General features: G+C 43.4%; 1 protein-coding gene and 1 long non-coding RNA gene across 3 annotated transcripts in view; both read left to right on the top strand.

Annotated features, from left to right (window-relative positions):
• Nucleotides 1-19,067, top strand: part of LOC146207749 (uncharacterized) — a 40,760-nt gene extending 21,693 nt beyond the window's left edge. For both annotated transcript variants that reach the window (XR_014704201.1, XM_084590206.1), the window contains 3 exons: nt 5,191-5,416; nt 7,149-7,331; nt 18,520-19,067. Coding sequence is in view for 1 of the 2 variants with exons in the window: in XM_084590206.1 (XP_084446332.1) it covers nt 5,191-5,416; nt 7,149-7,331; nt 18,520-18,801 (691 nt within the window). In the remaining variant the exon portion in view is untranslated. The remainder of the gene's footprint in view (nt 1-5,190; nt 5,417-7,148; nt 7,332-18,519) is intronic.
• Nucleotides 19,068-19,217: 150 nt separating this feature from the next.
• LOC146207748 (uncharacterized) lies at nt 19,218-23,340 on the top strand. The gene is made up of 3 exons (XR_014704198.1): nt 19,218-20,793; nt 21,460-21,669; nt 22,582-23,340. It is a non-coding gene; the product is annotated as an uncharacterized LOC146207748 (long non-coding RNA).
• Nucleotides 23,341-23,999: the final 659 nt, after the last annotated feature.

Genomic DNA, 23,999 nt, shown 5'->3' with positions numbered 1-23,999 from the left:
GGAAATTGAAGAGCACGTCGCCTCCAGCGAGGGTGCCGATGCTTCGCCAGTAACGGCAGCTACTGACACTCAAGGCATCGTGGATCGTGCTTGGCTGCCACCAGATGTCATCGAAAAAATTCCAGATCTTCCGAGGGGCGCATCTGGTGCTGCCGCTGGTCGTGATCGTCCACCCGTGGCGCAGCCGATAGCACCTACAGCAAACACGGAGCTGGAGTTTCGATATAAAACGCCAGTTGGGCTCACCGCGACGCTCCTCTTTTTAACTGCGGTTGTCGTCTTCGCAGTCACGGTCGGCCACTTTCTCCATAAGAAAGAAGACCAAGAGGAAGCAAGCACTAAAGCCTTGATGTTTCCGGAATGGAACAAAAGTGAAAGTGGTCAGTTAATTCTGCCTGAAGATGAGACCGAAATAGACATTCTTACTCTGGATGTTAATTAGATAGGAACATTGTTCCATAGTTACTATAAGCTGCGACATCGACCACCAGCAGTCGTTCCTTCGATAGTTTACGTCTGTTTTGGCATGCTATACGTTATGAACGTTAACAGTTCACTGCTCTTTTGAATGTGTGCCTATAATCCATGCATTAAGATCCTTCGACGAGAAACGAAGTGCTTTCTGTGAAGTTTACTGTAAATATGAGGCGTGGCCAATCTATTGAACCTTTTTATGAGCACAGAGTAAATTACATGTGGCATGAATGAATTGTTTTTATCAGATCATACATTTTGTCGTTCACTGCATTTATTTTGTCGCGTTCATTGAACTTTTAAAATGCAAAACCAATTTTACGAAATATCAGAACGCAATGGGCGTTTTAAGCGCATAACAGGAATGAAACAAAGTCATTAACATAGCTAGAGTTATATTTAATTATTAATAGAAATATATTGTGACGTCAGTGCACCTAGAGTGGGTTTCCCTTACAGAAGCGTACCTCTCTAACGCAACCTGGGATTAATCCACAGTATAGGTAAGCGTTAGAGAAAGATGTACAAATTATTCACTGAAAGCTTCTTTCTGTGATAAGTACAAGAAATCACCTATTTAACTCACCGTGCCTTTATCTTCGTTGCTCTGAAATGCCTTTTTCTTATGGAAATTGGGATTAATTATAATTTTTGCAGTGATCTCCTTTACAGCAGAGGATTACAGCAGCAGAACAATTTAAAACTGCATTTTTGCCAAATGGTGGATACGATTTCGCAATCGCGCACACCACATCCAATCTATCACATCGAGTTCACAATATGTGAGTCAGTGAGGGAGTGTATATGGAGCTGACACGAAGGCCTATTCAAGGGTGAGGGGTCGTAGGGTCAAGGAGGTCACATTTTGGCGTCAATGCCTGCCTCGTGTGCAAGCATTCCAGAGGGATAGCAGCGTGGGTCGGGCCCGAGCGTCGTCGTTCGGTGTTGTCCAAGCGCCGCATTATCAGCGTCGCCTAGCCGGCATACAGTAAATGCACTGGTTTTGTTAAGGCTACAAAGTTATAGAAAAGTGCTGCCCTCTACCGGAAGAAAACCGAAACGAGTAATCGGCGCCATGTTGAAGGATTCTGTTCGCTGGATTGCCTGGCGCAGAATATATGAATGGCTCTCTCGGTTTGGCGATCCTTCCATTTTGAGGTTTAAAAATAAATAATGACCAACAAGTGATCCGTGGACTTTTCTGTGTTGTCCACGCTTCCGATCGGCTTTACAGGAATCTATTATGCGTCGAAAACGCGATCGAATATAGACCGCGGCAGCGAATGTATTCACATTGGTGTCGAATGTGGAAGACGAGGAACTGCATTGAGCGAGAATATCTCTTTTCGTTTTGAAATGTCACGCACACTATTAGACAATTCTGCATGGAAGATTAGATCTTCGTAAAATACGCGAAGAGCGAACAGGCGACAACGAGCGGTGGTGACGGATTTACGCTGCCTACTGCGTGCGCTGCGCATGCTGAAGGAGTGCACCGGAACCGTTCGCTTGTGACACTTCGCAAACAGAAAAATATATACGACTTGTATACAAATAAACTGAGCGTTTATAATTAGTTATAATTAAGTTTTATAATTAGTTCTGTGCAGTTGTACTCAACAAAAGCTATCCAACGATATGGGACTATTGATGTAGCATAAGGTTCATCTTAATCCCAATTAAATAATTAACAACAAATAATTGATACCTAAAATTAGTAAAGGGCAATTATACTTGAGATAAGCTATTTAACGATATAACACGCGTGGATGTCTTTGAGTGCGTGATTTCTTCGCACACAGCCACTGCAGACACATTCTGTTCACACGCATTACATGCATGGAAGAAATAAGATGGCTACACAGTACGCAAAAGCACTGAACAAGGGTGGACAGGGAGCCTCAGTTGGCGGGACTTGCGAACTGAGGCTCCCTTTTTAGCCTTGTTAAGTGCTCTTTCTTACGTTCCATACATGGCGCACATGAGCCAAGTAATGCTGCGCAATAATAAAAAACTATGAAGCTGGCACCCTCGCTTACTTTTCCTGGTTATCCATATCTTTTTTTGTATGTGTACATAAAGACCCGCAGCAATATCTGAGTGCCTTATACGACGATAAATGACAATTTGAGCATCGCTATCCTGAACTGCCAAGGTACTGCTGCGGCATCTGGAATCCCCCAAAATAGCGGAAACGCTGTCGGCCAGCGCAAAGGGGCGCAAGTTTTTGCATAAGGACTATAATGGAGAGTACTAAGGTGGTTTTAAATAACAATAAAATGTACAAATGAACAGAAAAAAAAAACAATTTAATTTGGTCACTGTTAACAACAGCTGCTCCTGCAGCTTAAGAAACTGCCGATGGAAGCGCCGCCAAAAGTATAGTGGCGTCTTTGAACGCGTGATTTCTTCGTTAAAACATTTTAAAAGCAGATTAAGCAAGGTTAAAAAATAAAAGTAGCTGTAATTCATAGAAAGTTTGAAAAGTAGGGTGTCTTAAGTTGATATGAACGAAAATAACTCTTTACGTCGTTGTCGCATAGACAAAAAGCGAAGTATATTCACTTCACACGCCATAGGCGGCTAACATATTAGCCACACTGAGAGAAACCACGATGCTACCTACGCTCAAAGCTGACTTTATTGACAATTGTAAAATATAAATTGCAGCCTTAGTCACATATTCTGTCCTGGTCACTGCCATAAATACTTGAGATCTGCTGAATACCGTCAATACGTACTCGTCTCCGGCAGTAGACTGTCCTTTTAAAGTTCCGTTAGTAAGCATTCCTGGGAATGCTACTGCGTATTACACTGTTTTTCTGGTGCACGAAGAAGAGGACGAAGAGGAATGGGCCAGTACATTTGTTCCCCTCAAGGGAACCCTGCCTACGAGCATGACGTGGAAGCCGAACTCGTGCCATCGGAGAACGTCGATGCAGACACAGCTCACGACACGCCTGGTGACGGACCGCTCCGTGCCACATTGCTTAATGCCATATCACCTATGGACGCGGTGGTCGAAGCACCCCGACCAGATAGGAAAACAGATACCACTCAAAGCTCAACTGCGCTTTTGACATCTGCTGATAAGAAAGCAAAACGCACCACAGGGAGATCCACGACAGTCCTGTAAGTGAAAAGTGTTGTCCATAGTGTTCGTGTCCGCTCACCCTGCCTTTTGCACGATCGGCGCAAGACAAGATTGATGGGTCCGAAAATCAATTTGCCTGTCCAGGCGCGTTCACTACCACAAGGAGCAGAATACTCGGATCCGATGGGTCCTTGAGACTGCTTTGCATGTGACGTCTCTGTTACGTATGTGCCGCTGCAGTAATGGCCTCAGGGACGAAAATCAGCATATATTATTGAAATATATGGAGCGGTTTACCGTGCCATTTATCAGCATGTGGCCGTAACGTATACCGGTTGTTTAAGCAACACTTACCAACGCTATGAGAAGTTGCCCTTATTCAAGTATTTTATTCCTCGAAGATAGTATATTTTTTTACCGCGTAAGTCTCTTTATATTCCGGAAAGAAACATAAACTGTAAATGTTAAAATTAATTTCTTAACAATCAGAAGCACGAGAAAATATCCGGGTTAGTCACCGTTGCACACTAAAAGTAGGTCAAACTGATAATACCAGTTGTGCTTTGTACATGAAACATCCATCGATATAGCATTTTTTGTTGAGTTTTAATTTTATATAGCCAACGTTACGGTTTATGGACACCGTGAACACCTGAGTATGCTATTAAAGTAGTTGTCGCTGTATAAAAGAGACCATTTACGAAAATATAGCACTGTTTTTGAAAACAACGCTTTTAGCGAAGTGCATTATATTCTAGATGCACGCCACGAAAATTGTTGCTGCTAATGCGTCCTAAAGGCGACTGCAACTGCACCAACATTGGAGCGTCACATTTCATAGAGGAATGCAATACGGAGCACGCGTTTAATTCGAGCAGTTGTTAAAACACTCAAAATTCTTTTTTGACACCCCCACCTAACCAGGACTACTTGAGTACTTGACAAGAATAAAAGTAAAAAATTGTCACTTAAAAACAAAAGTAGCCCATGTCGTAGCGATGAAACCCTCAGATTCCCCATTAACAAGCGGTGGCAGGCACTAGAATAGAATCATCGCATAGCCCGTGTGCTGTGCAACGTCAGTTCACGTTAAAGAACCCCAGGTGGTCGAAATTTCCGGAGTCCTCCAATACACGTCGTCTCTCATTGTCTTTAGTCGCTTTGGGACGTTAAACACCATAAACAAACCAAACCAAACCAGAAGCCTCGGCGAAACCAAGGCACGCTGGAAAGCGCGCAAGTATAGCAAATAAATAAATAAATAAATAAATAAATAAATAAATAAATAAATAAATAAATAAATAAATAAATAAATAAATAAATAAATAAATAAATAAATAAATAAATAAATAAATAAATAAATAAATAAACGTCGAGAAAACCCAAGACCCGCACTGAGGCCCAAACAAACGCGAACACTTCACTACAACGTCCCTAACTAGCCCGTTCGCAGTCCCAAACATTCAATAATTGCATACCATATCAATCTTATTAACTGTATCAGTTGTAGCTGCGTTCATTTTTCCTGTTTTTTTGCTTCAATGCTCGGCATGCGTTTGTACTGATGTCGCATATATGTAATTATTCTACTTCGTTGTTTATTTTTCTCATTGGCATCGAAGGAAGAAAAATAGGACGACGTCGGATCAACAGAAAAGCTGCACAGCGTACGGACACTCCGGAGAGCCTCAGCTATACGAGGAGGCTTTAAGCAGCGCCAGAAGGACGCATGTCGAGCCGACACCGAACACAAGCCACATGGACACTGCTTCGAAGGGAGACGCCTCAGATACGCAGCAGCAAGGAAGTAAAGAAAAGCAGGGCGTTACCGGAACCAGGCAATCAGCCGTGAGTGGAATTTTCTCCTTACCGTTATTTTTGAGCAAACCACAAGAGTCGCATCGGTCATAAATTACAATTTTATTCCGTGCGAGGACACAAAAATTATTAGCGACGCTTAAACTACGCCTTGGAAGGTTGATTCTTATTCCAATTTCCCCATTTAAAACAAGCAACGTCAGTTGGCAGCTATTTCCAACTTTCTAGTATGATGTCTCCTTAAGTCGCACAAACCATCAAAATATCAGTGCTCGGCCATGTCAGCAGCCAACTACCACCCGCCAACGCCATGCTCGTAATTTTTCACTCACTGCGCCGACGCTGACAACACCAGCGCCGGATTTCATGAGAACGAGGCCTTTAGCTCCATCGAGTTAAAACCTAGACCAGGTTGGAATGAGGCGGCTCCAAAGACATTGATATGTTTCACCCGCCAATGTGCTGTGAAGTCATTGAGACAAGGCTGATATTAATTGACGACCTGGAGCACGCACAAGATACGACGTCACGCAGCTAGGGAAAGACATGCAGGTTCTAGCTTAACGAATAAAGCATATAATTGGAGCAGAGACCACCTCTGTCACATGGCGTCGGCAACAACAGTACAAGCTTCAATCATTGCAGAACCATATAGCACCAAACCGGCACGATGCTATCAAACCGCTCCTCACGCCCCTCCTATTTCTTCCACTGAGTGATAAAGAACACTGTTGAGATATCGCGCATGCTAAATTTTTAAAAAAGGACACACGAAGTAATATGTATAACTATAATGTGCTGTGTTGTGACTTTTTTGTTAATAAGGTGAGCGTTTCTAGTGAAAAGAAGATAATTTCGATAACTACAGTATTTCATGTGTGGCAGTGTTATTGAGAAGCTGTGCAGGCATTGCAGGTGTGAATGCGCCATACTTTCTGGGCAAGAGGGACTGCCTTGTAGAGTCAAACTGTACGTGCACTAAGCAGTCAGGCAAAACAGGAAACTAGAGTTGGGAGCACTAATTGGGTCTGCTGTTTACGGTCACGAAACATAAGAAGGCGCTTTGAAAATAAAGCTTGGTGATTGTGTTGTTTGATTTTCAGAGAGGAGCTCAGGTTTCTTGATCTTTGTGCCACAGTTCTTTAGACCGTCTCGCTGTAAGGCGATTGGACAGATCAAAAGGGGATAGAACAAAGTGTCTAGTATGTATAGTTATGCCGCAAAGGTCATCGACCTCAGCCTATAGTTTGACAGGCGGTTTTTCTAGGTCTCACTAATACCTGTAGGTATGCCAAACCGAGAATGACTAATTGGATCCCGTCTCTGCTCGTGTATTCTTTTTGTAAATCGGCTTGCATCAAGTGGTATTTTCTTGGAAGGTATGCTGTGTTTTGTGCTATCAGGGCACCATATCGTTATCGAAGCATAAAAAGGCATTCGATTTAAATTATCTTTTATTACAATTTAAATTATTTTGATTCAAAATAAGTGATCTGTAAAACTCATTCCTGGGCGAATCGCAGATCTTAAGCTTAAGCCAAAACCAAATATTTTGAGCAGCAAACCGCATCGTTTATGGTAAATTAATAAGAAAACAAAACAACCATGAGAGTGTCTAAAGTACTGTCCAGTTGATATAGCACATGCAGAATCATGAGAAATAGAACGCAGCCGTTCGACATCTTTGTACCGTACTGCAGCTCAATGCCATGCTATCTCAGTATCTAAGGATATCTATATCGCAATGCACTTCATGTCTCAGATACCACCAGCAAGTGCCGGCCTCGCTTGCCGTGAGATCCCAGCCGCCGCAGTCCACGGTTCTCACCACCACTCAACAACATCGGCTACGGTGTCACAACCAACTGCTCCACATGCAACAACTGTCACAGCAGGAGCAGCCGTTTCGTCAACTTCCTCGCACCAGGATGTCGACGAGCGACAGGTATAGGCGCCGTCAGTGAGCATTTAAATGCAGATTGACTTAAGTCCTCTTGTATAGATCGCGTATAGGTCGGACTTTTATATTTTTGTTTTTATAAATAACGCAGTCCAAGCGTGGAGGCAGTTCAGTATGCTAATCTTTACCGCAGTGAGGCGGAAGCGCTGTTACAAACGCGCAAACACTACGAACAGATAGTAAGGGCATTGCAGCATTTATTACCGTAATCCGACCACCTTCTTAACGTTCACAAGAGAATGCAGTTCATAACTTCATCACTGCAGAAAGGCTTCACTGTTCATTTTTCGAGACCCGCGCTATTCTCGGAGGCTCAATAAGATAGAGATACACAGGGGGGCCGCCACGCTTTCACCCTATCATCGTGTGTTGGATCGTTTAACAAAAAGACAGCCTTCCTCAGTCGCTCAGCGCCATAAGAGCTAAGCTTTTCGAATGTGGCCTACAGTTCGTTGTAGCCATGAGGATGAGGCGCGAGAAACTGCAACAACCGCGCGCGAATTTGACTATTCTTCGACTTTCAAGAGTCTGCCAACCGTGCTACGTATTGTGCGGAAGCAGCAGGAGTACCGTCCCACATGATGCGTTTCTCACGGTGAAGACACGGCTAGATACGATGAGCGTTGTGCCAGTCGCTTTAACTTTGTATTTTCAATTCGGATCAGCCGCTGGTCGATCAGTGCATCTTAATGCCAGCTTTCTTTCGATTTCCATTTCCGAGGTTAGTGTGTCGACCGCTACGACGTGTCGAAGAATATGCGAGAAAAATTCATTAATTACCCCCTTTAATTTACATATTCCATTATGCCCTGAGGCAATAAATAACGTTATTAAAAAGTACGGTAGTGTGTAATTCTAAACACGATTACGATGCTCCCTAATTGAGAAATTTGAGCGCGACTGTTTAAGTGTATTTAGTGTATTTGAGATATACTGAGGCAACGTAATCAAGAGATGTATGTATGTATGTATGTATGTATGTATGTATGTATGTATGTATGTATGTATGTATGTATGTATGTATGTATGTATGTATGTATGTATGTATGTGTGTGTGTGTGTATGTATGTATGTATGTATGTATGTATGTATGTATGTATGTATGTATGTATGTATGTATGTATGTATGTATGTATGTATGTATGTATGTATGTATGTATGTATGTATGTATGTATGTATGTATGTGTATGTATGTATGTATGTATGTATGTATGTATGTATGTATGTATGTATGTATGTATGTATGTATGTATGTATGTATGTATGTGTGTATGTATGTATGTATGTATGTATGTATGTATGTATGTATGTATGTATGCATGCACAGTTACTAGGCGCTCTATTTTTCTCACCAGCGAAGGAAAATTTCTCGAAAGAAGAGAAAGAAGAGCCACGAGCGAGCGGCGCAGAGCTCTCTCTCCTCTGCTGAGAATTTCTCTTTACGGCTCGTGATCTTCTCGTGGCTCCTGACATTCTTTCGCTCAGTTGCACCGGCAACGGCGCATAACACGCTGCGCTGTAAAAGGGTTACGCTACACGCCAGAGAAAATGCGCCCACCTATCTTTGGGTACGATAGAGGGCACATATTAGTGCCAGTAATGAAGGCGGAGGCCAATCACGACACGTGCAGCTGCGGTGAGTTTTTACATCGCCAGTACAGAACGCAGGTCTCGCAACTATGCATGACTGAAAGTGTCGCCAAGAAGTGTGTTGCGCTCTGCCGATGTTAACTTTACTCAACTGTGAAATGACGAAGGCAGGGTGACTTGACGAAAAGAAAAAAAAAATATTTAGCGCCCAGACTCTTGGGGTATGCTTTGCTCCTCTTTCTCGCAGGTTTACAAATATGACGTCATGTACATAATCAACCAGCCCCAATGTATTGCTAATCGGCTGACACATGTGGATACGACTTAAAATTCATCTACGAGTACTTATTCCTTTTCTTCTCATTTACCTTAGTCGCCTACCTCATAAACCTATTGAGGCTACACCCGAGAAGAGAACGTATGACTGCTGGTACAATATAATTTAAGCGACGGTTTAGCTTGGTTGTGCACGGAGACGAACGCGTGCACTCGGTTCACCAAGGTTTGCCTCGCTTAGCTTTACTTTGCTATGTCTTACCATCTGCACCAAAATATTTAACCGGTGCTTTGGGCGTTTGTTAGGATTGAGTAGGCATAATTAAGGTATTTACTACAACTTTGCCCTATAATAGATTACGACTATTAAAGAAGGCACCTGAATCGCAGCCTGAAAGACAGACAGCTTAGAAAATGACAAAACACCCATACTCAAATTGCCACAGCCGTCTAAAGCAATGGGAAGCGAAATTTATCTATTTGCTTCAGCCGGGGTTCGAAACCCACTGGCGGCGATTTCGAGCTGTTGCAGCTCTAAGGAGGCTTTGGATCAATTCAAAGGAAATCGAAGAATGCCGGCAGTAATTCGATCGGCTGCATTAGTAGGCCTTGCGTTTATGCCTTGTTGAAAAGCGCCTCTCCGCAGCGTAATCAACAGCTTTACTGCGACACATTCATATCGTCAATTACTACGCTGTGTGCATCGAGTATGAATTGATTCATTGATTTAGAAACTTAGCGCTCAAACCTTTCCTCAAAATGCTCCTTTTCTCCTCCTCCTCCTCCTCCCTAGCTAGCAGGCAAGAATAGGAAATTTAGGAGTTCGTGACGATAGGGCGTGGTCTTGCGCGGACCCCAGACGATGAGCGTTCATTCCCGGCCACAGCGACCGCATTCAAATAGACAAGGAACGTAAGGCTACCGTGTACTGCGCGATGTCAGTGCACGTTAGAAACCTACAGGTAGTCGAACTTTTCACGCCTCATCAGTACGCCGTCCCTTGCAGCGTGGTGATGTTGTAACCTGTAAATCAAACTGAAGCAAACAAAAGCTAGGAACAGCAGCAATCATAGAAACCAGTGCAAAAAATATTGCAATGTTTCTAGTTCTTTTAAATTTACGGTGTTCATCAATGAAATAATAGTACTGTAACCATGTTTTTATTGATAGATAGTGACTAGATATTAGTAGAGATAACCACAATTAATCGATGGGGATAGCTTCTCATGTCGGCGATAACATGTCTGCATTAGAAATTACAAAGTATCTCACACATCATGCGCATTGCTCTGCAAAATCAGCTATAACGGCGGCTGTTCAAGCTTGTACATTTGACCGTATTTATGTAGCTTGTAACTTAACAATGAAAGTGTTTACAAAATAGAATAAAAAATCGTCAGCTATGCTAGACAGGTTGCCGGGCTTTAAAAAAATTGAGAGTTTCAGTAACACTTGTTCACGCTATGTCTTTTCTTTTCCTTGTTTTAAATGTTTCGGCGTACTAAATTCGTGAAACATGGAAGCACGAAACTGAAAAAAGTAATTGTCAATCAAGGCGCCTTGCACATATTGCTCACACTGACAATTTACGCTTTTTGGGAGAGACTCGAAGTCAAAATTGATTTTCTTGTTTAAGGCTAATCTAACATCTTAAATTATTAATGAAAAATCAGTCTCCGCCTTAATGAGTATGACACGACGGCAGTAAAATTCTAGTTAAAGGTTTTCTTGTGGGTTCTTATTCGCCTACAGGTGTCGTGAAAAGTAAATGGAAGGGAACATATTACCGAACAAGTTTGATTTCATCACCCTCATCTTACGCACCCTAGACACGTCACATAAGTGGCATTTTCTAATTACAGAGGACATCAACAAACTTTTACTGTTATAGATTCAAGGAATGTTTTTGGGAAAAAACAGAGTTATCTATATACGCAATGCCTGACGACATTGAAAGTGCCAGATCATGGAAGATCGCTAACATTATCTTAATTTATAAGAAAGGGGACACTAGGGGCTTGAAAAGCTACAGACCGATCAGCTTACTATCCGTTACGTACAAGGTATTTACCAAGGTAATCGCTAATAGGATCAGGACAACCTTAAAATTTAATCAAGCAAAAGATCAAGCAGGATTTCGGAAAGGGTTGTCTACCATCGATCATATCCACACTATAAACCAGGTAACAGAAACGTGCTCCGAATATAACCAGCGCCTATACATAGTCTCCATTGACTAAGAGAAATCGTTTGATTCGGTAGAAACCTCAGCGGGTATGCAGGCATTGCGAGGTCAAGGTGTAGATGAACCATATGTGAAAGTACTGGAAGATATCTATAGTGGTTGCACAGTAACCATAGAGCTGCATAGAGAAATGGGTAAAATTTCAATTGAGAAAGGTGTTAGGCAAGAAGACACGATCTCCCCAGTGCTATTTACAGCTTGCTTAGACAGTGTATTCATTGGGAATTATTTAATGAGAGCAGTTAGGCATCAGGGTCGGTGGTGAATATCTCAGTAATCTGCAATTCGCTGATGGCATTGCCTTGTTAAGTAACTCAGGAGACCAACTGCAACAAATGATATATGATCTAGACAAGAGAAGCAGATAGTTAGGCCTTAAGATTAATGTTCAGAAGACTAAGGTAATGCTGAACAGCCCGGGAAAAGAACAGCAGTTTAAAATAGGTAGCGAAGCGTTGGGAGCAGTAGGCGAATATGTCTACTTAGAACAGGTAGTGACCGCAGATCCGGACCATGAAAAGGAAATAACAAGAATAAGATTGGGATGGAGCGCATTTGGCAAGCACTCGCAGATTATGATTAGCAGCTTACTGGTATTGCTACTTACTTATAACTCATTGTCTCTAAGAGTAACCAATTAGATTCCAAGGGAAGGTAAGCGCAGCAGGGGCGATAGAAAATTAGGTGGGTGGATGAGATTAAGAAATTATCAGGGGTCAAGTGGATGCAGCTAGCACAGGACCGGGTTAATTGGATGAAAATGGGAGAGGCCTTCGCCCTGTAGGGGGTATAGTCCGACTGATGATGATGATATCTGTTAACTTTTGACAGCACCTTACATGCACTTTGCTGCTTGCTTATTCACTATCCTATAAGGAATCCTATTTTTAATTAATCTGAATATTTTATAGCTTAATAATTGCGCAACTATTCAGCATATACTCGCTCTGCAAGATACACTTTTAAGCTACCACGTTATGTGAAAGATCACTTGACCTATAAATGTAGCTCTAATCAAGCCGTACGAAGGTGCCTGCGGTGTCTTGGGACAGCGTGTCTAGTTAGGGATCCAAAGGTCCTGGAAGGCTGGATACCGATGTCAACCTCCTATCTCAGTAGCAATGCCCGAGTTAGCATTGTTTGCCAACGGGGCTACGTCATCTTATCTATTGACGTCACAGAACAAGGTACCTGTTATTGCACTGCCATGTTACCTGCCAACTAAACCACCTGCAAAAGGCATGCCCGTTATTTTTCTTTCAAAACACTAACGCCACACTTTTTGGAGAACGAAAGCTATAACGCTATCGCATTAACTGGGATAGCAGCTTGGGCATGTTGGTTATGCATCTTGAGGATAACAGCGCGGAACACAGGACGGGAGCACAAGATTAGAGGACGACACAACAAGCGCTGACTTTCAACAACGTTTATTTTGGAACACCCTCAACTTCTTATACCCTAACGCCACAGACGCGTACAAATGACTTGCACATATTAGCAAAGTTAAAAAAAACCAAACAAAAACATAATATTAGATAAATAAATACACGTGCCGCATAACCTTTTCTTGCACACAGCGTGGTGCACTCTCTAAACACTCATGGAGACGATTGCACATTCAGCAGTTCGATTTATTTTTGTGTTAACAGCAGGGACGGTTTGCTTACACATCGTTCCTGCAGTCTAGCTATCTCAGCGGCTTCAATTATCTCACGAACCAGCGCCTCATTATGTTTTGCTAGAACTTTACATTGTGTGAATTGCACGCAGCAAGTTTTTGACGCGCAGTCTCTTACATGGATCCCCAAATGCCTGCTTTTTTGTTCGACGTTGTTTTTGTGTTCTTTCAGCCTGTCATTTGTGCACCTTCCAGTCTGTCCTACGTATTCCTTCCCACACTCCAAGGGTATGGAATAAACAATGCCTTCCGCGCACTCCACAAATCGACTCTGGTGGTTTGTTACGCACCCCTTCTGCATTTGCGATCCATCAGCATTTACACGTCGGCAGAGCCTTTTCAATTTTTCAGGAGCAGTAAGCACAACATTAACGCCTGCTCTACGACCGATCTTTTTTAAGCGATGGGAAATGTTATGCACATACGGTATGGCCACAATCCTGCGCTTGTTTGTTGTCTCCCTGTTCTCGTCACCTTGTTGAGCACCGACACGCTCGAGTCTCAACTTCTTGTTCAAACGTTCCGCAACAGAAACAAGCAAATGTGATGGGTACCCAGCTCCTGTAAGGCGGTCAACCTGGCGATGAAAACTGGCCTCCATGGCGTGAGTGCATGACTTCTTGAGAGCATTTGACAAACAAAGGTTTGCAACTGCTCTTTTCACAAGTTTGGAATGAGCCGAGTAGAAAGGGAGTGGCGCCTTGTCACCTCTGGGTTCATAAGCCCAGCAGACCTTCCCTTGCCCGAAATCAAGTCTGAGATCTAGAAATCTCATAGACCCCTGTACCGGGACTTCGTGGGTAATCGTGAGCGGCCGAAGAACGTGGTTAAAGCACGCCACTACTTCCTGAGCTACGTCTTGGGCGTTCGTGCCACGGCCATCACAGAGCACAAGGTAGTCATCGACGTACCTAAATACTTTGCGGACGCTTGTGCCGGGGAGGGCGTTCAGAAGGATTCTGTCTTTCTGGGCGAGGTACAAGTCACTGAGGATTGGTGCAATACAAGAACCTATGCACACGCCGCTTTTTTGGACATACATGTTACCCTCCCAGAGGACGTGGGTAGACTTCAAATAGACAGCAAGCAGCTCCAAGAACCCGCCTGTCGACACACCACAGGCATTTTGGAAAGTGATTGCACCGTACGTATCTATGCAAGTTTCTACACATTCTAGGAGATCATCTTGGGGAATCGAATAGTACAGATCTTGTACCGAACATGCTGCAAAGTCAGTGCTAGAATTGTCATTTAAAAACATTATTAAATCGTCTCATGATTTCACCTGGAAAGGGTCGTCACAGTCTAGTAATTTTAGTTTTTACTGTAAGAACTTGGCGATCATTTTTTGCCAGGTCCCATTCTCAAACTATAACCCTTAGGGGCCAGTCAGGTTTATGCGTTTTCACAGTGAAAAACATGTCAAGAGAAGATTTTTTACTGGTCTCAATGCTGCGCACTAGGTGATCAAGTTTAAGGTTTTTGCATAGCTTCTTAGCATTTGACTTCGCTTTTCTTAGCACCGACATTTCGTGTCTATTAAAAACAGAACTAATGGCATCTAGCGCCTTGGCTTTGCACAAGTCAATAGGTAACACAGCAAAGCACCCCTCCTTGTCCGAAGTAAGCAATGAAAGCGAATGTTCTTTCAAATACTTCACCGCTCGTCCTACAGGCAGGCTTCTGTTCGGCAGTCGGCAGCGTGCGACCACGTCCACTCCGTCTGAGACGCACCTGGAACTTTCGGACTCCGGTGCAGCCCGCGCAACTCGTCGTGCCATGGCCAGAAGTTCCGCTGCGGATTTCTTCGGCTCGACGGCGAACTTCGGCCCGTGGCGTAAGACTTCTAGCACTGACTGAGGCAGGCCTTTGACTCCGCAGGTGTGGACGCTGTTATCCTCAAGATGCATAACCAACATGCCCAAGCTGCTATTCTAGCTAACTACATTTCTTGTACTTCGGGCTCCTTTTAATGTTTCACCCTTGACTTCTCAGCCCTCATTGCCCTCATTGTCAACGCACTCTGCCGAGCGAGAACAATGTCGTTCTGCGCACGTATGAAGATTCTTCCTCCGGAAGTGATAGCCCTCTTTGGAGGGTATGCACCCTCTGACAGCCATGGGCGAAGATGCCTGAAGATTTTGAAGTCAGAATGGTACCGGCAGGCCCGCGTGTATAGGGATTGCTTACGCCTCCGGCTCCTCGCCAACCCTCGGCAGTGGCAGGACACTTCGCTGCTTCTTGATAGATCCATCGAAGGCTTCTGGAACTTCACCTTGGCTAAGCTGCGCGCCGGCATCTACTCGAAAAGAAGAGGAACGGAAGGACAGACAGCTGGTAACAGCGTCCACACCTGCGGAATCAAAGGCCTGCCTCAGTCAGTCCTTTTTACGCCACGTGCCGAAGTTCGCCGTCGAGCCGAAGAAATCCGCACCGGAACTTCTGGCCATGGCACGACGAGTTGCGCGGGCTGCACCGGAGTCCGAAAGTTCCAGGTGCGTCTCAGACGGAGTGGACGTGGTCGCACGCTGCCGACTGCCCAACAGAAGCCTGCCTGTCGGACGAGCGGTGAAGTATTTGAAAGAACATTCGCTTTCATTGCTTACTTCGGACAAGGAGGGGTGCTTTGCTGTGTTACCTATTGACTTGTGCAAAGCCAAGGCGCTAGATGCCATTAGTTCTGTTTTTAATAGACACGAAATGTCGGTGCTAAGAAAAGCGAAGTCAAATGCTAAGAAGCTATGCAAAAACCTTAAACTTGATCACCTAGTGCGCAGCATTGAGACCAGTAAAAAATCTTCTCTTGACATGTTTTTCACTGTGAAAACGTATAAACCTGACTGGCCCCTAAGGGTTATAGTTTCTGAGAATGGGACCTGGCAAAAAATGATCGCCAAGTTCTTACAGGAAAAACTAAAATTACTAGACTGTGACGACCCTTTCCAGGTGAAATCATGAGACGATTTAATAATGTTTTTAAATGACAATTCTAGCACTGACTTTGCAGCATGTTCGGTAGATGTAAAAGATCTGTACTATTCGATTCCCCAAGATGATCTCCTAGAATGTGCAGAAACTTGCATAGATACGTACGGTGCAATCACTTTCCAAAATGCCTGTGGTGTGTCGACAGGCGGGTTCTTGGAGCTGCTTGCTGTCTATTTTAAGTCTACCCACGTCCTCTGGGAGGGTAACATGTATGTCCAAAAAAGCGGCGTGTGCATAGGTTCTTGTATTGCACCAATCCTCAGTGACTTGTACCTCGCCCAGAAAGACAGAATTCTTCTGAACGCCCTCCCCGGCACAAGCGTCCGCAAAGTGTTTAGGTACGTCGATGACTACCTTGTGCTCTGTGATGGCCGTGGCACGAACGCCCAAGACGTAGCTCAGGAAGTAGTGGCGTGCTTTAACCACGTTCTTCGGCCGCTCACGATTACCCACGAAGTCCCGGTACAGGGGTCTATGAGATTTCTAGATCTCAGACTTGATTTCGGGCAAGGGAAGGTCTGCTGGGCTTATGAACCCAGAGGTGACAAGGCGCCACTCCCTTTTTACTCGGCTCATTCCAAACTTGTGAAAAGAGCAGTTGCAAACCTTTGTTTGTCAAATGCTCTCAAGAAGTCATGCACTCACGCCATGGAGGCCAGTTTTCATCGCCAGGTTGACCGCCTTACAGGAGCTGGGTACCCATCACATTTGCTTGTTTCTGTTGCGGAACGTTTGAACAAGAAGTTGAGACTCGAGCGTGTCGGTGCTCAACAAGGTGACGAGAACAGGGAGACAACAAACAAGCGCAGGATTGTGGCCATACCGTATGTGCATAACATTTCCCATCGCCTAAAAAAGATCGGTCGTAGAGCAGGCGTTAATGTTGTGCTTACTGCTCCTGAAAAATTGAAAAGGCTCTGCCGACGTGTAAATGCTGATGGATCGCAAATGCAGAAGGGGTGCGTAACAAACCACCAGAGTCGATTTGTGGAGTGCGCGGAAGGCATTGTTTATTCCATACCCTTGAAGTGTGGGAAGGAATACGTAGGACAGACTGGAAGGTGCACAAATGACAGGCTGAAAGAACACAAAAACAACGTCGAACAAAAAAGCTGGCATTTGGGGATCCATGTAAGAGACTGCGCGTCAAAAACTTGCTGCGTGCACTTCACACAATGTAAAGTTCTAGCAAAACATAATGAGGCGCTGGTTCGTGAGATAATTGAAGCCGCTGAGATAGCTAGACTGCAGGAACGATGTGTAAGCAAACCGTCCCTGCTGTTAACACAAAAAGAAATCGAACTGCTGAATGTGCAATCGTCTCCATGAGTGTTTAGAGAGTGCACCACGCTGTGTGCAAGAAAAGGTTATGCGGCACGTGTATTTATTTATCTAATATTATGTTTTTGTTTGGTTTTTTTAACTTTGCTAATATGTGCAAGTCATTTGTACGCGTCTGTGGCGTTAGGGTATAAGAAGTTGAGGGTGTTCCAAAATAAACGTTGTTGAAAGTCAGCGCTCGTTGTGTCGTCCTCTAATCTTGTGCTCCCGTCCTGTGTTCCGCGCTGTTATCCTCAAGATTAACTGGGAGTTTTTTTTTCTCATCCAGCGGATACGTCAATAATACTTATCCCAACAGAAGTACTTGTACTTGGTTTTCCGTCCTTTTCATAGGTAAATTTGCACCCGTAATACTGTCATTTTTTTTTTTTTGCAGTACTCATGGACAAATTCTCCAGAGGTGTCATGTTTGAGACTCCCAACCACTGTGATTTTGTCATCTATATATACATATACTTCTGCTGTGCCTCGACGAACTCTGTTTCTGAGAACTGCGTAAGATATTTCGGCTCCAAAATACACTTTCTGCGCAGAAATCGCTAATGCAGCATGTGAGGCAAACATCCAGATGTCTCTTTTGAATATCAAGGACGACTGGTATGCAAGACTATTATTTAAGCCCGCAGGAAAGCTATTTTTATGTCAGCGGCGAAGGGCCACGTATTCTTAGAAGAGTGCAGCACAAAGCAGTCTGCAAAGCAGCTACTGCTGCCTGCCTTCTTAAACAGAGCACAGGCATCTCTGAATTAAGCGAAGTGTTTGTCTAAACCTATCGTTTTTCCTGTCTCGTGGGGTAATTTACCGCAAGTGTAACAAAGCTGCTGTAACAAAGCTGTAACAATGCCCTTTGCACTTTACGTCACAAGCAGCTTTGTAATTTACCGCAAGTGTAACAAAGCTGCTTGTGACGTAAAGTGCAAAGGGCGTTGTTTCGAATGTCATTATATGCTCCAGGACTCACCATATTTGCAGCACGGCAGAGCCAGCCGCGCTTCCTAAGAACATTTATCCATATTTTGTGAGCCTCAGGTAGCCTGCATCTTTTTTCCAGGCTCGCCGGGCGCTGCGCCGCGCGGCTCGGCTCCGGGCTGCGCTTAGACGCACGTGGGGCTGCTCGTGCTCCGTGTTTGGCGTGATGCTGGCGCTAGCAGCCGCCATCGCCTCTGTGGCGTTCAAGAGTGCGGAACAGAGGGCGCACCTGCTACGTGTGCTCGATCCGCCTCATTTCACTGCCAACTTGTCTGGGCCACCGCATCTGTCGCTGCCCAACGATACCCTTAACGACGAGCCTCTCTCTGTCTCAAAAAAATATGTCGGCTCCGTAGCCGCTTGATCACTTCAAGTCGGCACTACACGTCTTCTGTACAGCCGTTGTGTGCCACACGGCGTTATGCAATACGTAGTATGTTTCGGTGAAAGAGGACTACTAAAGGTCATTAAATGATCATTCTAGGCCACAATAATTTACTCTGTAGTCAAGTGTTACTTTGCTCAAATTATTTAAGGCTCTCTCTCATACCCTAGCGTTGTTTCCAAACGGTTACAGCGACTTTACCACGCGAAATCGTGCTCTTTCTGAACTAGCTTAATAAATGTATTCGTTTGTACACTGGTGATTCTAGTTGCTTGAATACCACGCAGTACGTAGTGATGTTTATAGTGGACGTTTTCTTCAGCTGGGCAAGCCCTGCTGGTGTCACAATGCAAAATGATAGCATCTGTCTGTAGCCTTAGAGGGTGACACCTTCACCAACCATTTCAAAAGCTCACCCACTAGGCATACCTCCCACCCCATCTCTTGCATCAACGCAGGCATTACCCGCAAAACACCTCATTCCAGTCACCCCACACCTATATTTGTTCACCACATTTATTTATTTTGTATATTTCAAATTATCCTGTTGGGGTATTACATGAGCGGTGGGATGTTACATTTCTTTCACGAGTATTTCTATGAATGCTTTAAAGTGTGCTGGATGAGCGTGATGGAACTGCTTCGACAGGAAGGCGATTCCAATCTTTTGAATGCCTGGACAAAGAAAGCCTTTATATGTGCAGTAATATTTGCACGGGGTAAACAGACTACTTTACTGTGATTAAGACATTGAAAAACCCAGTGACAAGGTATGATGACGCAGTTTCCAAGTGGTGAGTGCTAAAACATGCGAAAAATAAATGGTCTGGTTTTTTTGCAACATGACTCGAGGGAAGGAAAATTAGATCTTGTCTGCAGATCAGTGACATGAATAAAAGCTTTGTTGTACTATTCTGGATATATTTATGCAGAGAAAGAAAGGGTTTACTGGCGAGGGTCCCAAACTACGCATGCGCTTTTCAGAAGAAGGTGCACGTGGCACGTTATGATGTGAGAAACAAAGTGTGTGATCGGCGTCTATAGTAACGCTACCGACGTGGTCAGACCAATTAAATGAATAGGAAATGGTTACACCTAGATATTTATAAGTGACAGCTGCGTAGATTTCAGAGCCATATATGTAGTATTTTGGTGAAGGAAGAGACTGTCTATGGTGGAAAGTAATTACTGACGTCTTACTGATGACAAGAGCCATATGAGGCACCAGGATTCGATGTGATTCAAGTCGCTCTGTAATAGTTCGGTATTGTTTCTGTTAGTTATAGGTCTATAGATTATGCAATCATCAGCAAATAGTAGCATGCTAGAAGTTACAGAAGTATGCAGATAATTAGTGTAACGAACGCTTGGCAACAAGTTTTCGCAACCGTGTGATTCACCCTAAGCACATGCGTGCCAGTCACCTTACCTATCGTACGTGAGTGAGCCTCGGCTTCGAAAAAACTCGTCACTGCGCATGCCACATAAAGTTCAATCTCCCTAAGCACGCTAAACATTCAGCATACCTGCCACTATCAGGCAGACATGACCGTGCGCTTTGTTCCGTAACGCCGAGCCCGAGCTTCGCCAAGATTGCAAGATAGCGAACGAAACTCGACAGTTCACACGCAATATAAGCATCAGCAGGAGGGCGACTCGCGTGTGACAACAAAAGCGGCGCGAAGCGCTTCATCACAATAAGCCATAGGCACGTACCCGATGGCCATGAATCAGGGCATCTTATCAACCACGTGACTTCGTTTTGTTGCGCTCCTCAGTGCTCTTCCTTTCTTGTCGCACCTAAACCAGACGAAAGCTCACTGATTTAGAAGCTCCGTTAAAATGGACTATTGCGACTTCGACACCTAGTTCCTATAGTCCAGAAGGCAGCGGATAATTGATGTCAGAAGCGAATGAAGAACACGCAAGGTTTGGGCCTCCACGAAACCCTGCAGCCGGCCTAGTGCCTAGGTAAGTGCTGACTGCTTGAAAACGCTGCGGTTTGTTTGAAATCGCGACGGCTCGTCACAAACAGATAGTATCGTTTCCCTAACTTGCGCAAACCAAGACTTTTCGCACACATTCATGATATGCTGTGGGATGCAAGTCGGCCTTTGATTTTTGCTCGTTGTTACAAACTTTTCGGAAAAGCAGCCTTACAGAAAGCGCAGTCTATGCTGCAAGCAAGGAACTAAAGGCTACCGGATGCATGTACGCAGCTTCTATCCTGGTCGCGGCGGCCGCTTTTCCATGAAGGCGAAAATCGTGCCTCCCATGTGCTGCGCGAAGTCAGTTAAATATGGTACAAATCTACCGAGATGCCCACGAAGACATCCCTCATAGCCTGTGTCGCGCTGCTGTGTTAATCCATATAAGACAAAAAGAACACCGAATTGTGCAGACATATTACCTATGCTGTTGGGCTCATTTTACTTTGAATACTTTACTATTGGGTCTTTAGGATTAAAGTTGTACCCCGTTTGGATCTTAGTCTATTTTTCAATTGGTCATTCATATGCCACTGAAGTACAAAGCGTCTCCTTGGTAACTCCTGATATTAGTCGATGAGCGATATTACTTGCGTGCATATGGTTGTGGTTATGTAAATTTTCACAGCTATTTTATATCTCGTTACAGTCCGTCATTTTACCATCATTCTTCAAAGAATGTATTGGCCAAGTTTGGCAGGCGATATAAGTGGCCAACGAAGAGGTCGCTGCACTGAATCACACACATGTATGTGGCTTCAAACGCACCGTGGAACTGTTGACCAATGCAACATTGCCCTTTGAATGGTGCATTTTATGAGGACACTCGCCTGTGGCGCATGGAACTTTACCAGGCGAGGTAAGTAATTTTTGAGCGACAGCTTATATAAACAACTTGTTCGGCCGAAAAGCCATCGGCGTAGTAGTAGTCGGCAACGCTTGTCGGAAATAACCGAGGGCTGCGTTAAAAAAAAAATCTATCGTATGTGGGACAGCGCTCACAAGTAGTAATTTATCGTTGTATTGAGTAACGGTTGATTGTTGTGTGATGGGCAATGGCGATTTAATGAAATCATTACAATGAAATAATTAAGGAAATTAAAAAGTTATCAAATTGGAAGGGGTTGTTCAATTGTGTCGAAATGCCCAAAATCAAAAGGCGATGATTGATGATGGTAATCATGAATATTAGTACTGTGTAATTGATTAATAAAATAATTGAAAAAGAGGTATTCAAAGCTGTCAAGTTGTCAAAATGTTTATAATGAGAAGCCAATACTGAATGATGCTAAGCGAAAAATTTAGTGTGTTTAATTGATCAGTTAATTGTTATAGCTGAAGAAATAAAACCTTTAAAAAGACGGATCAAAGTTGTTCAATATGCTTGCAATAAAAAGGCAATGCTTGATTATCCTAATAAAGAAAATTTAGTGTGTAATCGATGAAATAACCATTTTAATTATTCCAATTTGAAACATTGCTCATAATGTCAAATTGCACAGAATGGAAAGCTAGTGGAATTCCTGATGCTAAGTATTGATGCACGAACTTTAAAAATAAATAACAAGAAACAAAATTTATAAAGTACGAAAACGAAAGGTACAAAATTATCAAATTTTGTTTGCTAAATGGAGACTTGTTCTAAACATGGACAATAGGTGATAGCAGAGAGGTGTATGCTCTGCTGAGAGTAATGAATAAATATTTCTAGTAGAGAACCAAGGATTCAAAAGTTGGTACATTGCTGTCCATGAATATTGTTCGATTACAGCGTACTTTTGAGCCAAAACTTCGTTTTGAGACTACGGTGGACATACTGAAAGCCAAGCTCATCGAAGGGAACCAGAAGCTACAGTTTGAAGACTTCTTTCTGACAGTTACCTTTGCCCCAGAAGAGCTGTGTTCCATCTTATCACAGATGTATTAAATTCAATAATGTTATAGAAGGTTTGAAATGCAATACACACACATCGTTGCATCCAAAGGAAAATGTTACGAATAATACCTTACATTGTTTCTATTGTGTACCGTTCCAAGTGGCTGGCACAGAGCCTTACTAGAGAATGCAATGCATAAGTACCAATATTCTGCCGCTAATATTTGATTCTTCTTGCTTAAATTGAGCAGTAGCAAGAAAGTTTCTGTACAGAAGTGCAATGCATAAATATGAACTCAATATCTGTTTCATGTGCGAGGGACAGTGTATACAAATATACTGACTTGTATAATATATAAACCAGCGCTTAGTTGTCGCAAATAATGCTAGTAATTGATAATCGTATTTCCATCATTATAGCCGCAATAAAGAAACATTTTTATTTTTTTCGTTGAAGGGACCAAACTCGGATGGAGCTTCCCCTGGATCGTGTATTTCTGTGACAGAGGATGAACTAAGTCATGTGTGGGAAACATACTGTTCGCTTAACAGCGGGAACTAGCATTGAACAAGCTTTGTTCTTGTGTTTGACGACGCACTTCATCCTCGGCCTGACATACCCCAATTCTTTTGGCCAACCTTTGTGATTGCTTCAAACCGTACTCTGTGAATTTCAACCAATTGAGATATATCTCATGACTTTAAAGCTGAAATCTGTTTTGGAGAACCTAGAACTAGTCTAGCTGCAATGTGCGTGCCGATTACGAAATGTTCAAGTGCCACTGAGGTATTATCGTGAAAGCTAGTCACACAGTTTAGTTGCTAAGTTAAATGTTTTATTTATTCAAGGTCTACAAATTTTTGATATGCTGTGGCTAAGGTACTGATTGCTTTATGAGCCACAAAATGGGCTCCAATAGCAAATATAAGTGAGCAGTTCCTGGAGTCCGCTTTTTCTGTTAACATAAACAACCTGGCTTACAGATAATTGTGCAAGAGTAATTTTTGCTCTGCAATGTGGCAACCTTTAATGACCATGATCGCATGTGATGAGAAATATTTGGAAATGCTCAAGAAATCAACTGATACTTGCGACATACCTTGTGACCAAATTCTGTGCCGCACACACCTTTGTATTCTTACTCAAGTTACTTGAAGAATCGGTACTTTAAAAATTCATGTCACTTATTGGCTCAGAAATATACAGCGCATTAGTGACAGGAACAATAAATGGGGACGCGTACACAGGCACTGTGTTTACATCCCCTTTTTTGTCCCTGCCGCTATTGCACTGTATACTTCTGTATCATGAA

Source organism: Amblyomma maculatum, chromosome 1 (assembly GCF_055883805.1).
Source record: "Amblyomma maculatum isolate TAMU_Amacu chromosome 1, ASM5588380v1, whole genome shotgun sequence".
NCBI lineage: Eukaryota > Metazoa > Arthropoda > Arachnida > Ixodida > Ixodidae > Amblyomma > Amblyomma maculatum.
The sequence above is the reverse complement of the archived record's forward strand: the minus strand, read 5'-3'. Positions and strand labels throughout refer to the sequence as shown.